The 16,488-nt window shown below is 38.0% G+C and overlaps 3 protein-coding genes and 1 pseudogene across 7 annotated transcripts; 3 read left to right on the top strand and 1 right to left on the bottom strand.

The window, feature by feature from the left end:
- Positions 1-421: 421 nt before the first annotated feature.
- LOC115998060 (F-box protein At5g39450) lies at positions 422-4,241 on the top strand. Of its 4 annotated transcripts, XM_031237524.1 has the most exons (4): positions 422-735; positions 858-933; positions 1,108-3,024; positions 3,962-4,241. In XM_031237524.1, the coding sequence occupies exons 3-4, from the start codon at positions 1,154-1,156 to the stop codon at positions 3,972-3,974; spliced, it is 1,884 nt and encodes a 627-aa protein (XP_031093384.1). In that variant the 5' UTR covers positions 422-735; positions 858-933; positions 1,108-1,153; the 3' UTR covers positions 3,975-4,241. The 4 variants fall into 4 exon arrangements, with proteins under 4 accessions (XP_031093384.1, XP_031093383.1, XP_031093382.1 ...); XM_031237523.1 differs by having other exon boundaries at positions 858-3,024; XM_031237522.1 differs by having other exon boundaries at positions 422-933.
- An 11-nt stretch (positions 4,242-4,252) lies between these two features.
- LOC115998062 lies at positions 4,253-6,157 on the bottom strand (annotated as a pseudogene).
- A 1,442-nt stretch (positions 6,158-7,599) lies between these two features.
- LOC115999255 (TOM1-like protein 5) lies at positions 7,600-12,001 on the top strand. Of its 2 annotated transcripts, XM_031239099.1 has the most exons (11): positions 7,600-7,765; positions 7,846-7,957; positions 8,402-8,715; positions 8,950-9,028; positions 9,190-9,288; positions 9,370-9,483; positions 9,770-9,924; positions 10,348-10,423; positions 10,571-10,656; positions 10,997-11,155; positions 11,381-12,001. In XM_031239099.1, the coding sequence occupies exons 3-11, from the start codon at positions 8,615-8,617 to the stop codon at positions 11,694-11,696; spliced, it is 1,185 nt and encodes a 394-aa protein (XP_031094959.1). In that variant the 5' UTR covers positions 7,600-7,765; positions 7,846-7,957; positions 8,402-8,614; the 3' UTR covers positions 11,697-12,001. The 2 variants fall into 2 exon arrangements, with proteins under 2 accessions (XP_031094959.1, XP_031094958.1); XM_031239098.1 differs by having other exon boundaries at positions 7,600-7,957.
- A 514-nt stretch (positions 12,002-12,515) lies between these two features.
- LOC115998842 (ferrochelatase-2, chloroplastic) lies at positions 12,516-16,462 on the top strand. Its single transcript, XM_031238502.1, has 9 exons — positions 12,516-12,966; positions 13,052-13,195; positions 13,821-13,922; positions 14,265-14,368; positions 14,456-14,582; positions 14,913-15,065; positions 15,271-15,371; positions 15,455-15,656; positions 15,776-16,462. Exons 1-9 carry the CDS (start codon positions 12,589-12,591, stop codon positions 15,998-16,000), a joined length of 1,536 nt encoding a protein of 511 aa, XP_031094362.1. The 5' UTR covers positions 12,516-12,588; the 3' UTR covers positions 16,001-16,462.
- Positions 16,463-16,488: the final 26 nt, after the last annotated feature.

Below are 16,488 nucleotides of genomic sequence, written 5' to 3'. Positions count from 1 at the left end.
ATTTCCCGCCATGAAGATGCGGGAGTAATTGGGCTGCTCACCCCTAAAAGGCCCAAAACACTAATTGTTGGGCTTCTTCCAATTATGTTTCAGCCCAACAATCTTTTTTTTTTCTTTTTGCAAATAGCCCAACAATCTTCATTCTATTAATTCTAGTCTGGTCTATCTAGGAAAAGTATACAATTTACATATTGAAAGTTCACAATTTCAATACGTAAATTGTGATGGGTTTACTGAACTCGGTTCCATGGTATAAATATCCATTCTTCCACGAGATAATCAAAGTGCACAAGTAAGTGTGGGCCCCAGCAGAGGGGAAAAAAGGAAAAGGAACAATAATGTCTGCTGAAAATGGAAAAAAGGGAAAACATAGTCAAAGATAGACGGTGGAGTCGTGGATACACCATCCATCTACGCTAATCAATCACATGGACCGCATGAGCGACTTCGAATTTCGCATCTACTTTTGATTTTTTTTTTTTGAGTTGGGATGATAAGAGAGCTATGGTTCCGTAATGGCTTCCCATAAGCTCGATTCCAATTTCAATATTGGCAGGCTCAGTGGGGGCCAATGCCATCGTCACAGTGAAAATTCCAAAGCCCAACTTGTCCCTTTCGAGGATTCAACCCCACCCTTGGGGGAACGCACGCTGGAGTCTCTACGTACAATCATTGCGAGCCCAGCTCGATTCCGTTGATTATTTTCGTCCGGTTGTTGAGTACTGATGACTTCTTGTGAGCTGTGATTCCACCGAAACCTAGCTTCACATCAATCTCTATATTCTAATTCTACTCTTCAACTGCAGAATCAGTACATAGAGCTCACCTTTCTGCTTAGCATTTATTTTTTGCCTTAGATTCGTGGTTTGGAGCCCCTCAGATGGTAAAGATGCGATTTTTGAAGGATTTCAAAAAAGTCCATTCCATTTCCAGGTGAGAATTTGTTCAATTTGCCTCCGCTGATTGAATCTCAAGATAGGTTTTTTAAGAGGTGTGCACGGTGACCCATCTCGGTATTCATAGTCACTGAGCTTGTTGATTTTGCTTTTGCTTAGCCATTTTTGCTGAATTATGGGATTTTCGTGATTTTTGCATATCTGTTGATAGTATTGCTAGCAAAGACTTGAATTTTTGGTGACATACGGAGTATATAATGAGTTCCGGTATGATGCCTGATGGTTGTGGGTCAAGCTTCATTCTGGCACTGCCTGATGATTTGTTTGCAGTAGTGACTAGATCCCTCTCTCCAAGGGATGTGTGCAATCTAGCCCTTTGCTGCAAGAGCTTGCATGAGCTAGTTGCCTCCGAAAAGATATGGCTAGCTCAATGTGAGGCACTAGGGTTGATTTCCTATTGGGAGCTAATTGAATGGAGAAAGGGGATTTGTTCTTTCAAGGCTCTATGCCGTTTCCTTGTGGACGTAAAGCCATTGCTTGGAATTTGGGTTCATCAAAATCCTGAACTTGGAAATGTGGTTTATGTTATGCCTGGCTTTCTTTCAGTCATTGGTTGCAGGATTATTCCCCAAGAGCTTGGTCCTTTAGGCCTTGAAGATGGTCCAATTCTGTGGGCACCTGTTTTTGAAACTGTTTGTGATTTTGAGGGTTCATCTACATTCTTTCTTCATGGGCGGGAGAGAGGAAATGACTATGTTTATCCTGGTTCTCTAAAGGCTGTTGACAGGACTTGCAATGTTCTTCTGTTAGAGGTTGAGCCTCGGCAGCAGGGAAATGGAGGCAAGTTGTTTCATAGTATGAGCCATGCCCATCTTTTAGATAAGGAGTCATCACGAAAGCTATGTAGGTCAGATACTAGCATTTCAAAGTCACAAAGAATGAATGGGCAGATTGCACCTGCTGTGCCTTTTAACCGGTTGGCATTTGGTGATAGGAGAAAGTTACTTGACACAGTCACTAGCCAGGTTCGTCTAGAAGTTCCAGATGCAGCTAACCTGCTACTCTTTCCTCGTGTGACAAGTGATGAGGTTCAACTGAGGCAGGATATAGCAGTCTTGTACGAAAGAAGAGTGCTGCTTATTCAAATGCATAAGATTGATGGGTCTCTCACTGATTGGAGGACTGGCCAAGAGTTCCCTCTGGTTTCTTCTCATTTTGGTTTGAGTGAGATCAGGCAGAATCTTGATCAAGGAAGTGGATGCCATACTTTTCGAGCTGGAGTTGAAATTCAGACTCAGTGCACCAAGAGGAAGACCTTTGCTGGATATGTTAGAGAAAGTCTAAAACAGATACTTGGGAAGTCAAATTCTATGAATCGCAGCCATAGTTTTCTTAAGAAGAATTACTCTAGTAGCGGGAACAAGCATGCACAACTTCATGAGTTTCTTAGACCTGGTGATAGCATTGCACTGACTTTACATGCTTCCACTATGAAGTTATCTTCTTATAGGGCATGGCCAAATATGCATGACAGTAAATTTGCTCTCTACAAGTTACCTGTGCAGACTGTTGCAGCTGGTCAGGAATACGCTGGTTTATGGGGAGGTACTTTTGGTTGGCCTCCTGGAAAACCCTCTGAGGACAAGCCAGGAAAAGCTCTATTTCTTCTTTTGCTTTCTTATGAAAAGTCACAGGGGAAAAAACTTATTGCCACCAAGATATTAGAAGGTACCCATTATGTTCTACATCCAAATGGCTCTGCCATGTTTATGGTGAATGTTGATGAGCCATCACCTGATGAATTCCCTTGGGATAGTGATGGAGATTCCAACCCTGTTGATGTAAAAAATGCTTTTATAGGGGAAGGTATTGCCAATGGGTATGGTTTCAGGTATCCTGGTTCAAAACCCGGTTCACTCTATGTGATCCAAGATACATTGTTAGCTTTTGTGTGGAAGGAGTCTAGAGCTGTATTGACCTTGCAGAGGCTCAACCTGCAAGAGCTTTTGAAGAAAGGTGAACGAGTTGATGCTCTACCTCCAATTTCCAACTTTGCATACCTAACTAGGTCCTACTCAAATGTATTTGCTGGCTTCTCCAATGCCCCCAATGCCCCAGCTTCACCAAGGTATTTCTCCATCTAATTGTTTTTCTTTTGTGTACATTTCTAGTTCATGCTGAATAAACTTGTCTGCGTGTATGTTCTACACCTGTTGTTATTGTTGCTTACATGATAAGTGATAAACTGATTTGTTAAGCTATAAATGGAGCATCTCGAGCATTTTCTGTGTAGGTTTACATTTACAGATTTACTTTTCTTTAAAAGCTAATTCGCTTCTATTAGTCTAAGCAATATTTGCCGTGAATGATCTGGGGTCCATATTGTCTCTCAAGCATCTATTGCCCTTTGGGCCCTTTTCTAAAACTTTCTTACCTGATTTTAATAAGAACTAGAAATCTATTTATGAAACACACCCTCTTGCTATCTATTTCTGCTTTTTGGGTTCTATGTTGGGGATTTCATCTTCGTACTGAATAACAACTTGGATAGATAAGGTAGAGTATTGGTTTTACTCAACCCCTGATTTATTTGGTAGTGTTCATAATTAACTCAAAGGTCTATGATTGTCTCCTGTAGTCCAGTTTCCCACCTTTTTTGTTTTAGAAAATGTACCAACCAAAGTTGTGACTGCCTTAAGATGTTTCTTAGCCATGTATTGATGGTATTTTTGACTATGTGAAAGCCCTACTGTAGCTGAAGTTGGCACCAAAGCTAAAACATTAAAGTTCTTATGTTCTTGCAATTTTATTCTTGCTGAAGTTCTTATACCCTTTCATTCACTCAAATAAGATCTGCATGCATATGATGCCTCTTCTTTTCTGTGACAAATTTAAACTATCCTATTTTGCACAAGGAACTCTACCGTCTTATCATCTCAATCATATTTGTAATACTTTCTGCTGTTGTACATTCCATAAACATGTCTACTGGATTACACTTAACAACTTTGTTCTGTCAAAGCAAATTACCTCTAAAACTGATGTACCTTGTTTATATTTGACAGGTTGAACCCTTGATAGGACGAATATGCTGGCTGCTACTGCTGTAGTAAGCCTTTTGTTTTAGACATTGTGCTCTTTGTGCCTGGTTAGGATTGGATTTTGTTTTGATGTAACCATATTCTTAGAGTATTTTCCCTGGTCTTTCCCACTTCAACTTTTTTACATGCCATTTATGATAGCTTGATGACTGGAATAAAAATTTGCCATGGAAAATGTATAGCCTGAGATTGCGTGTTTCTTACTGAAAGAAAACTATGATTATGATACTAAATTGTTCTAAAACATTATGAAACATTCTTTTAAAAAAAACATTATGAAACAAGTAAATTACTACTAACTCTACTGTAAATTACTACTAGCTCTACTTCTGTTTCAGTGAAGAAAGCAGACATGGGAGATGCAAAAAGTGGTAGTTCTCATGTAATCCTCATTTTCTTCTTCTTGAATAGCCTCTTTAGTTGTCTTCTGATCTTGTTCATCATCCCTTTCTCGTTTCCCTCGGCAACCTTGATTTTGTGTTGTTCCATAGTTTTCAACCTAGCTTCTTCCTTTGCAGTTTCCAGGGTTTTGATCAATCTCTGCAAACAAACATCAGCATTCTCTATGGCAGACTTGGGCATCAAGTTCTCGCCCACGTCAGCTGGTGTGATTTTGGTTTCTGCAAGCAAACACTCAATCTTGGGGAACAAAAGGTGAGATTCAAGCTGTAGATAGTTTTTGGCTAACACCTTGAAAGCTTCAAAGCAGCAATATGATAGCTCGATGTGCATATCCATCCTCCCTCTCCGAATCAAAGCAGGGTCGAGCTTTTCCACGTGGTTTGTTGTGAAAACCATGATCCTTTCTTCCCCAATTGCAGACCAGAGACCATCGACGAAGTTCAAGAGCCCTGATAATGTCACCTCTTCGCTCTTCTTCTTCCTCGCCTTGTTTGACATTGGAATTTTCTCGTCATCATCATCGTCGTCATCGCTGCTACTACTTTCCTCCTCTTTCCTCTTACCAGTGAGATCAAGAGAGCAGTCAATGTCTTCAATCACTATGATAGACTTGCTGGCAGTATCTATCAGTAACTTCCTCAGGTCACTGTTATCCTTCACCGTGGTAAGCTCTATATCATACACATCATATTCCATGAGATTCGCCATGGCAGCAATGGTACTGGATTTTCCAGTTCCAGGCGGGCCATAAAGAAGATAGCCACGCTTCCAAGCCTTCCCTATCTTCCTATAATAATCCTTAGTGTTTCTAAACGCGATCAAATCATCAATGATTTCCTCCTTCAGCTTTGGCGCCAACGCCATAGTTTCGAAAGTGGAAGGATGCTTCCAGGTGACGTGGCTCCACATATCGTCCTCACTGCTCTTGTTGTTTGTATGCAACAAACGCTTCTTTTCCTTTCTAGAAATCCTCTTCCCCTCTTCCACCACATGTTTCAAGTAATGCTTGGTAACGACCTCGAGATGTTTCTTGTGAAACTTAAGGTCGAAAAGCCTCTTGTCCTCGTCCCTTCCGCCCCAACTGATCGTCTGTCTGCTAGGTGAGTGCTTGTACGAGCTCCACTCCAGCTTGATACCTTTGTACACGTCCATCACTTTCTCGTAATGTCCCATACTAAGAACAACATATTCGGTGCTACCTCGGACTCCATTGGCTAACAGAGAAGTAGCTTGTGTGGAGGCGCTGGAGCTAAGGTATCGCTCAATGTGCCCAAACACTTTGCTGCGCTCATGGAAGCCTTCTATTTCGAATTCTGGAAAAGTAATGGTGACATATGGGTTGAAGTAGCTTAGAACTTTGTTAATATACCTGCCGATCAAGTCTTCAGGGAAATAGACTACGGAGAAACATGAGTGTGGCTAATGCGGGCCCCATTTGAGACCACATATCCGCCATAACCACTTGAGAACGTCCTGGATGTTTTCACCAAGAGCTTCAAAGCTCTTTAGCCTTTGTGGTGCCTTTTATAGGCAACTATACAAGTTTTCCTAATAGAATTGGGATTAGGATATAGGCAATTATACAAGCTTTCCTAATACAAGTGCGATTAGGATATTGGCAATTATACAAGTTTTCTAATTGAATTGGGATTAGGAAATTACGTTTCAAATAAAATTAAACCGTTTTCTACTGCACATAAGCATTACGTATTAACTAATTTTGGAAAGCAAAGATGGTTACTCAAAATTGGTTCGGAAACCATATTATGATTTCAGAAACCAATTATGGGGTAATTAAATCCCAATAGAAACTTGTCAATCAAACAATAACAATGACTTTGATTCACATTCCTGATAATTAAACTCACGAATAAAAAATATATAGTTTTCTGACATTAACCAAATACTGAAAATAAAATTTATTTTTTTTTTAAAGAGCCATTTTCTGAAAATTATTGTTCAAAAAATATTTTATAGATTTTCAAAATGACCCTTAGAGAACATAATAATGTCACTAATTTCTCGACAAAAATTGTCCTTTATCATTGCTAGGTCATGTTTCCAAAAAAAAAAAAAAAAAACATTGCTAGGCCATTGCCCATTGGGCTGACCCATATAAGCCCAATAGGGGTGGTTAAATAATCAATTTGGAGATTGGGGCAAAATTTTGTTTCGTGGACTATAAATAAAATGTAAATTTAAATAAAATGTAAATTTTTAATATATTAAATGTACATTATTTATGTATTGAATATACATTATTTGATATAAAATAATATATATTCAGTGTACAAATAATGTTCATTTAATATATTACAAATGTACTTCTTATTCATCACTGTTTCCATCTATAAATAGTAGCTCCTTCAAGACATTCTTGGTTCTTTATCAATTAAGTAGCTCCACTATGGAGTCCTCGCACACAAGCAAATATGCTTACATTTTGGTAGTTGTAACCCCATTGGCACCATGGCATAACCTTGGTTGGTAGTTGCAAGCCTCCTGGCATAATCCCGATTGGTAGTTATAAACCCTCATAACATAGTTTGGTTGGGCCTTGAACTTAACATAATAATTTTTGTACATGTCTCTTGGATTAAAAAAAAAAAAAAACGTTAGCAACTTACTTTTTTAAATATATTTTTATTAATCTTAGCATTAGAAATTGTAAGTTTATAACTCAGTTTATGGTAAGTAGATATAATAAAACTATTAAGCATAATTGGTGATTTGGTGTTCACACTATTTGAAGTCCCTACCCACCTCCCCTCTAATGAATCATTGAGGAAGAGTGATTCAAATGTGCAATATCCCGTTATTAAGGTAGATTGGAATGTTTAGTAACTAATGTATACTTTTTTAATGTATTTTTTTTATGAAAATATCTTCAATTGTTCAATTATTTTTAATGTCTATAATTGTTATAAATGAGGTGAAAATGTTTTCCAACACTATTTAATGTTGTAGTTTAAAGTTGAATTACCTTTTTTTTTTTTGGAAATAAGTTGAAATTACCTTAAAATCAAGTAAAAAAAATCAAAACCTCCGTGCCACGATTGTCGTAGATGTATTATGATTGTATGCGACTAAGAGTGTTGTAAACCGTGGAAGTAGGCGCCACGTGTCTCCGCAAGGCGATTAATATGCTCAAGTGACAGATTGGAGGATTTTAACACTTCCTATTTCCTAATGGGAAGCCTGCCCGTATGAAGACAGCCGTCATTGCTGTACATCCAGCTCTTCCTACAACCATCACTTTCAACGCTCTTTCTCTCTCTTTTCTCACAGATTATTCTTCTTTATTTATGGGGTTTCCCTGTAATTAAGAAAGAGATAATTAAAAACTGCTGAAAGGAAGCCTTCCCAGTGAGTCAATCAGAGAATCTCTCTCTCATTTGCTGTTCTTCATCAGTATTTTAATTAATTTATTTATTAACAATATTCAGACACAGTATATATACACCCACACACATATTTCCTGTGTATGTATCTCTGCAATGAATCTGGAGGTGTGTGCGTAATTATCAGATAAAGAGCTGATCACTGCAGATTTCAAAGGTATGTATCATTGATTGATGAACCTAAATTAGTTCTTGAGGTTTATGAATTAGGGATTGACGTTAGTTTGATTATTTTGATGTTCACCCCGAAAGTGGAATTTGTTCTGGATTGTTCTGTTGATTAAAAGTTTGGTTGAGATTTGGATTGCATAAATGTCAAGTGAAAGTAATATCCTTTATCAAACCAAGGATTCGAAGTTTATGTGTTTGATTAGTAGTTCAATCTAGAGAGCATAGATGCATAATTGGTGTCCTTGAAAGTAAAAAAAATTGTTGTTTCAATTTTCGGAATAGGAGTATCATATATTGCTTGTTGTTCAGATAACCCATTTCTTTGGGCAAAGCTTACTGTTTCTGAATTGGTAAGACTTTAACTTGTATGGAGTATATGTGCTGTTATAAAAACTGAGTAGTTTTGGAGGTTAAATGAATTTTCATACAGAGAGAAAAAGAAGCTGCTTGGGGGAGCTGGATTCAAGACTGAGTTCAAAGAAGCTTGAGAGCCAAGAGTTTCGGTTAAAGGCACATGCTTTGCTTCTTTACGTGAGGGCTTTAAAGTACAAGCTTTTTTTTCAGCATCGCTTTGGGGTACATATTCCATCAAACACCCATAGGTAGATTACTTCATGCATATTGCTGACACCTGGAAAGGAAGATGGCTGCAGAACTTGTTAATTCTGCGACAAGTGATAAACTTACTGAGACAGATTGGATGAAAAACATCAAAATTTGTGAATTAGTTGCTCACGATCACAGGTATAACATATCAGTTTCTCTGATCTGTGTTTCATTATCTAATTGATGTTGTCAGTGTTTTTAGGCTACGTCAGATTCTTGTTTACGCTGGTTTCATTAAATATGTATACCTTTGTCATGAGAAAATATTCCTCCAAGTAGTGCTTTGTGCGATTTGGAGGACAAAGATTCAACACAAAGTTGACTATTTGATGAGTTGATTAGCTGAAAATTGACTTCCTTTGGTTTGTTCAGGCAAGCTAAAGATGTTATTAAAGCTATAAAGAAACGCCTTGGTAGTAAAAGTCCAACTACTCAATTGTTTGCGGTGACAGTAAGTTACTCCACAGATAAAATTTCTATTGGTTATAATTCAATTTCCATTTCATTGGCCGTAGTTGTGTTGGTACCTGCTATATTGCTAGCACTAAAGAGTGGTAAATTTTGTTTCTCCATATTCAAGAATTCTTTTTGTATGGTCGTTTAATTTTACAGTTGCTGGAGATGCTAATGAACAATATCGGAGATCCTGTTCACAAGCAGGTTATAGATACAGGAATTCTCCCAGTTCTTGTAAAGATAGTAAAGAAAAAGGTACTTTATCTTCTCTGTGCAATTCTTACTATATTTATCAGTTTAGTTTGAATTATAAATTCCTTAATACTTGCTCTATAGTCAGATGTACCCGTGAGAGAAAAGATATTTCTTCTTCTAGATGCTGCACAGACTTCCGTTGGTGGGGCTTCTGGGAGATTCCCTCAATATTATTCTGCATATTATGAGCTGGTGGTAGGTACAAGACATTTGAACTATTCCCTTTTTATTTTAATTTATTCTGCCGTGGGAGATATAGACATGTAACTTCCAGAGATATTATCTTTTGACACTAAAAAAGAAAGGTTGGGAAAAAGGAATTTGTTGCCACTAGTAACTTTAAATAGTTGGCTTAATGGTTTCTTTGAGATGAGGGGGTGTTCATCTTTTCAGAATATATAGGAAGTATGTTTTGGTGTCCCAAGTTTTTGTTGACAACAATAAGGATGCAAAAATAATGCTTGAAATTTGACTTTTTCAGAGTGCAGGAGTGAAGTTTCCTGAAAGACCGAATGCTGTCGCAAAAGAGCATCGCCCATCATCCAATGATAATAGGGTTAATCCTTGTGAGAGCAAACCTTCTCAGCTTGAAAAGAATGTGCCAGAAGCGGAGCCTCAAAAAGTTTCCGATTCGAGGTATCACTTATCGAATAGTGTGTTAATAGGGGAAAGAAAATGCTCTGTAACATACTGTACTAACTAGCTGAGAATTACTTGTCCTATTACCTTGAGAGTCTGAGACACACCACCTGTATATGTAGTCTATGCCTTTAAAATTAAATAATGGGAAGAGAAAATTTTGTTTCTATTCTTTTGTCAAATTCCTTTACAAGCTCAACAGTGGTCATATATGAATTTTCTTGACTTATGCATTTATATATACATTATAATGCTTAATGCCCAAAATTTTTCTCTCTCATCATTTGAGTTTCTAAACAATGACACTGCTGATTTTATGGATGCAAAATTTATTGAAAGGGGAATATAATTTAGTAAAGAGTGAATGTATCAATATAATATCTTGTGTTCTCAATATTAGAAGCATTTGTATTTGAACAGTATTCTGCATAAGGCCAATGCTGCATTGGAAGTCTTAAGGGATGTACTTGATGCTGTTGACATTCAACATCCCGAGGTACTGCCATCTCCTGTGTCTATTTATTAACTCAAGGCCGTCAAATACTGTTTTAATTTAAATGGCTTTTCGTTTTTTCATGAGTTAGACTCGTCTGATTAGATATTTAGATGTTTAGATTTGACTCTAATTCTTTTTTTCCTCAAGGGAGCAAGGGATGAGTTCACACTTGATCTTGTGGAGCAATGCTCATTTCAGAAGCAAAGAGTAATGCATCTTGCCATGACTTCTCGGTAATAATTTCTCACCATATATGCTTACTATGTAATATGTTGTAGAAGTTTAAACATGGTATAAAGAAGATATGACTCTCGGCCTAAAGGCTCAGTGACAAAAAGCATCAGATTGGTATTCAAGAATAGTGCACAGGCTTGTGATTAGGGGATATTATTTTTCTGGATTTGTCTTGTGTTAATTGTAACTATAATGACTATATTTGTCTCGAATTATACTATTAAGGTTGTTAGACTATAGCATCTGTCAGATTCTTCATGAAATCTTCCCTCTTGCTCTTTAAAAATAAGATTGATCACTCCATGGAGTCTATAATTGATGACAGTTGACGTTCTTCAGGGATGAAATGATTGTTTCTAGAGCAGTTGAGCTCAATGAACAGCTTGATACAGTTCTTAAAAGGCATGATGCGCTTTTAGCTGCTAAACCAACCGGGGTTTCAACTCATGCTAACTATGAACAATCAGAGGAAGAGGAGCCCGAGCAGCTTTTCCGAAGGTATGTTATATGTTGCAGAGGCACACATAGACAATCACATGTAGCCAACATGTTATGTTGCCTCTAACGTGCCATTGTTGTATGGTAATTGACTTTTATCCATTTATAGCTAATGTTGCTTCTTAAAGAAAAAAATAATGGTATTTATGACTTGGCACATCTCATGGTTGCTCTTTAAGTGGCCTGGTATTCCCCTATTTCTGATTCGAGCCAAAAATTTTATAGAATGAGAAAAGGAAAGGCTCTTCTTCAACCCGAGGATGAAGATCGCCCATCGGGATTGCTCGGAGCATCCATTCCAGGGAATATGCTGCTGCATCGCCCACTCATAAGACCGGTATCTTCAGAGCAGCAGAAGCTAGAGCGGGATTTGGGGAGAGCGGCTGCAGCAATTCCACCGCCACCTGCAAAACATGCCGAGAGGGAGAAGTTTTTTCAAGAAAACAAGTCAGATGGTTCTGCCTTATCAGGTCACATGAGGGGTCTTTCCTTGCATAGCCGCAATGCCAGCAGCTCCGGCAGCATGGATTTTAGCGATTGAGCCCAACCAGTATGGTTCCTAGTTGTCCTCGTTTAACTTTCCCTGGAATGTGCTAAAATATGGGTTTTGTGTACATTGTGGCTAGTTTTGGTTTCCATTGGACTTGAGATGGTGGCAGTTGCTGTTTGAGTGTTGATGAATCCTTGTGTTTGGAGGCATATGAATGTTATGATGTCCTTTCATGAATCTTGGTTTTTGTTTTATCGTTTACCAGCACAGGGCTCCTTTGGTATGTAGCTAGGGAATTCAAATGACATCACAATTTTGATATTTATAATTCATTCTGTGTTGTCCCTTTTGCTTAAGTCATGGTTTTACATGAGTAGGTCCACATTCTATTTTCTTTAATTACAATTTTCTTGACATTATTATATAAATTTAGTTAAAATAACACTCATGACTCACTAAATTAACCAGCATAAAATGATGGAACCCAAACTAAAAAAAAAAAGTGAACTTAATCGAGTTAATCAAATTATTAGCTTAATAACTACAAGATTATAAATTTAATTTTCTATAATAATTTATCAGCCTTATTAATTTAAATCAATCAGTCTCCATGTACATTTTTAATAGTGACTACAAATTTTCTATTTAGCTTTTAATCCGTTAATTCACATACTCCGTATTAGCTTTGTTATGAACATGTGTATAAACCTAATAATAATAATAATAATAATAGCAAAAAATCAGGTGCGGTCCGTATCTAACCCGACTGTGACCCGATTGGCGTGGACTCAAGCCGTCCGCTGCTTTGCGGTTATTATCCGGAATTTGTGGAGATGACCAAACAAGCCTCCATTTCCTTTTCAATTAATTTTTGCGATTAAATTATTTCGAAAAATTCAGAAGTGAACCAACCTCCACTCACAGAAGTTCTCCCTCACCTACCATGGCGCCAGGAGTTACCTGCCGTTTGATTTCCCCATCGACGCCGCACAGTGTCACCTACTCCCCATGGCTGCCATCGAAGACCGAACAAATGCTTCCGACACGCTCAGTTTCTCTCTGCTCTTCTCAAAGAGCTTCTTCTTCTTGTCATTGCTTCAGACCTAAATTTCAGCCACATCCGAGGCCCAAATCATCTTCTCTACTCGCTAGGTGTTCTGTGGTTTCCGCTGAACAATCGCTACTTACTTCCACTGTTCAGCAAGTATCCACCGCTCCCCTCGTTGCAGGGGAAAAGATCGGTGTTTTGCTGCTCAACCTCGGCGGCCCTGAAACTCTCGAGGACGTACAGCCTTTTTTGTTTAACCTCTTTGCTGATCCGGTGAGCTTTTGAGAATTTCAGCTGATTTTTACTCTTCTCTCAGCGGTTTTCTCATTTCTGTAACTTAAATGTCTGGTTCAAATAGGATATTATTCGATTGCCGAGGCTGTTCAGGTTTCTGCAAAAGCCCTTGGCTCAGTTCATATCAGTTGCTAGAGCTCCAAAGAGCAAGGAAGGATATGCTTCGATTGGCGGTGGCTCTCCTCTTCGACGGATAACTGATGCCCAGGCATGATATGCAGTTATAATCTCACTTAATAATGCTTTAGATAGCTCTAGATATAGTAATGTTGTAAAGCATTCAAATGGGTATTCTTGTCTGATTGTGAAATGACCCTGAAGCCTGAAGGAGATAGTTGTGGAGGTAACAAGTCAAAGCTTCCAGCTAAGGACTTGAAGTTAGTAAAAGTGAGAAGAAGAGATATGAGAGAAGTCCTCATTTCCTGAATGATGAACTTCAAAAGCTGTAAGAGCTTTATATTTCTTTCTACCATGTACAATGAAGGAAGTGCAACTTGTAAGTTGGCCTGAACAGGATAGCAGGACTGAGTAGGCTTGTCAACGCTTGAGCAGAGCACCATACTGATTTCCTTTGTTTGTGAGATAGAACCATTGAGCATTATGTAGTCACTAAATCCTTATGTGAGATAGTATGCATAAAATTTTGTTGTCAATTTCAACAAGTTGATCATTCACCTCTTACCATATACTCGTTTCCTTTGTTTGCTCTGAAGCCTCTCTAGTTTCTTTTAACCATAATGGATTCATAATGTCATATTAAAGCCTTATATTTGCTTATTATTATTGGCTTCTTATGTAATTTTGTTTTAAATGACAATTATTATTTGATATAGGCTGAAGCATTAAAGGAAGCACTTTGGGAGAAGAATGTTCCAGCAAATGTCTATGTTGGTATGCGCTACTGGCACCCATTCACTGAGGAAGCAATTGAGCAGGTCTTGCACTACAACTTTGAAGTTTCAGTACTATTTTTGGCATTCCAAACCTATAAATGGTTCTCATACTGCCTCAATTTGCAACATCCTGACCAAAAAAAGCCTTTAGTTACAGCAACTTTAGAAGAAACATGTAGATCTAAGATTATGAAGAGCAAATATAATTTATTTATTTTACAAAGCTTTTCTGTTTTGAAGAGATGCTATTGTGATTGTGATATATGGGTGTTTAAGTGTTTTTATTTTTACTTATTGTTCCTTTAGAAGTACTTCATACTTGATATTGTTGATATGAATGGGTTTAGCTAATTGTTTTAAATTGTTTTTGCTTTAATTCTGTAGATCAAAAGAGATGGAATCACAAAACTTGTTGTGCTCCCTCTTTACCCCCAGTTCTCTATATCTACTAGTGGTTCAAGCCTTCGACTATTAGAAAGTATATTTCGGTATGGATGCAGTCTTTTTCATTGTACTGTGTGCCACAGTTAATTGTGCAGAAACTCATGGAAATAGCAATGAGTATTTTGTTTCAGGGAGGATGAATATCTAGTCAACATGCAGCACACAGTAATTCCTTCCTGGTATCAACGCGAAGGATATATTAAAGCCATGGCTGATTTGATTCAAAAGGAGTTGGAAAATTTTGAATACCCCCGGGAGGTATTTATTTCCATACAAATATTTCCTATACCTTGTGTAATAGCATATATTTTCTTTTGCCTAAGAAACATGGACCTCAAATATGAAACACATATGTGATGTGATACAGACAGGCTGATATTTGAATTCTTGTTTATGTTTGAGATCCTTTAAGAGTGTGAGATTTGATAGAAATACCTCAAGAAGAGTGGAAGGAATTCACTTTTTTCCCTCTGCCTCTCTCTATCTGTCCTCTCTTATCTGTAATTCTGTATGGCCTGAAGTAGATTATATTGAGGCTGAAACTTATACTTATCTGTTATCATTATTAAGAAGCTTCATTGTATGTAGGTGATGATCTTTTTCAGTGCTCATGGTGTACCTCTGGCCTATGTTGAGGAAGCAGGTGATCCATACAAGGCTGAGATGGAGGAATGCGTGGACTTGATAATGGAAGAACTGGAGAAGAGAAAAATAAATAATGCGTATACACTTGCATATCAGGTACATCTTATGTTTTCTAGTAATAGACATTTGGATTTAAGTTAGATTTTGAGTCTTCCTCAAATGGAAGTTAACTCCTACCAAACCAAAGAAGTAACATAGAATTGGTTTGCAATTAATCATCTGAAACCCTTCCTCTGTATTTTGTTTTGATGGATGTTGGAAATATTAAATCATTAACTATAGTTGGTTTTTTATGGTGCAGAGTAGGGTTGGACCTGTTGAGTGGCTGAAACCATATACAGATGAGACAATCATTGAGCTTGGCCGAAAAGGGGTGAAAAGTCTCCTTGCTGTCCCTATAAGGTGTTATTCCTGATCTAAACTTGTAAGCACTACTTTTCACATTATGCTGATGCTTATATATTTAGATCTCTGGATATTCGCAGTTTTGTCAGTGAACATATTGAGACATTAGAGGAAATTGATGTTGAGTACAAGGAGTTAGCTCTGGAGTCTGGTATACAGAATTGGGGCCGTGTTCCTGCACTAGGTTGTGAACCCAGTTTTATTTTAGATTTGGCAGATGCTGTAATTGAAAGTCTTCCTTATGTGGGAGCAATGGCAGTCTCAAATCTTGAAGCTCGGCAGGTAAATGCTAACTCCTTAATTATAATGGATGAATGCTTTGTTTTTCCCAAAATGTCCTTTGAAACAGATACGGTGAATCCAATGGACTAATGATTCTTCTGGACATTTGGTTTCTGCAGTCCTTGGTTCCTCTAGGCAGTGTGGAAGAGCTATTGGCGGCATACGATTCACAGCGCAGGGAACTGCCACCACCTGTGGTAGTCTGGGAGTGGGGTTGGACGAAAAGTGCAGAAACATGGAATGGAAGAGCAGCTATGTTGGCAGTGCTTGTTTTACTCGTCCTAGAAGTGACCACTGGGGAGGGCTTTCTGCACCAATGGGGTGTACTGCCTTTCTTTCATTGATGATCCTGGCATCCTTATCTCTACCTCAGACCATCTTTGAAAGAGGAATCTTTTACCACGGCTCGATCTCCTACACACAAATTATTGTTTCTTGATATGTGGGAACCTTGTAGTCAATAGTATTCAGGTTTCAGAATGAAGGCTTCCTCTTCTATTGGCATAAATTTCTCGTACGTGCTTCGTTCTTCAAGGCCTCAGTTTACTAGTCTCGAGGGTTGTTGAACATATATACAGAAAGGTAGGACGAGCTGTGCCTCGTGACCAAGAGAAGGGCAACGAAGGGGAAGTTAAGGCCTCTCTAATCTTATACTCTAAGTCTTTTGGTCACACTAACAGTTGGAAAATGCGCACTATTCGTGCGTAATGTATATGATTTGCATGTATGTGAGGGCATTTTGAGGGTTTTTAGACCAGCCTGTTATAAAGGAAGAAGTGACTAATAAAGCAGTAGATTTGCACTCTTTTGCTTGCTTTATTTGAAGTATGTC

The sequence above is a fragment of the Ipomoea triloba genome, chromosome 12 (assembly GCF_003576645.1).
Source record: "Ipomoea triloba cultivar NCNSP0323 chromosome 12, ASM357664v1".
Classification (NCBI taxonomy): Eukaryota; Viridiplantae; Streptophyta; class Magnoliopsida; order Solanales; family Convolvulaceae; genus Ipomoea; species Ipomoea triloba.
Note: the sequence above shows the minus strand (reverse complement) of the source record. Positions and strands in the feature narration are given on the sequence as shown.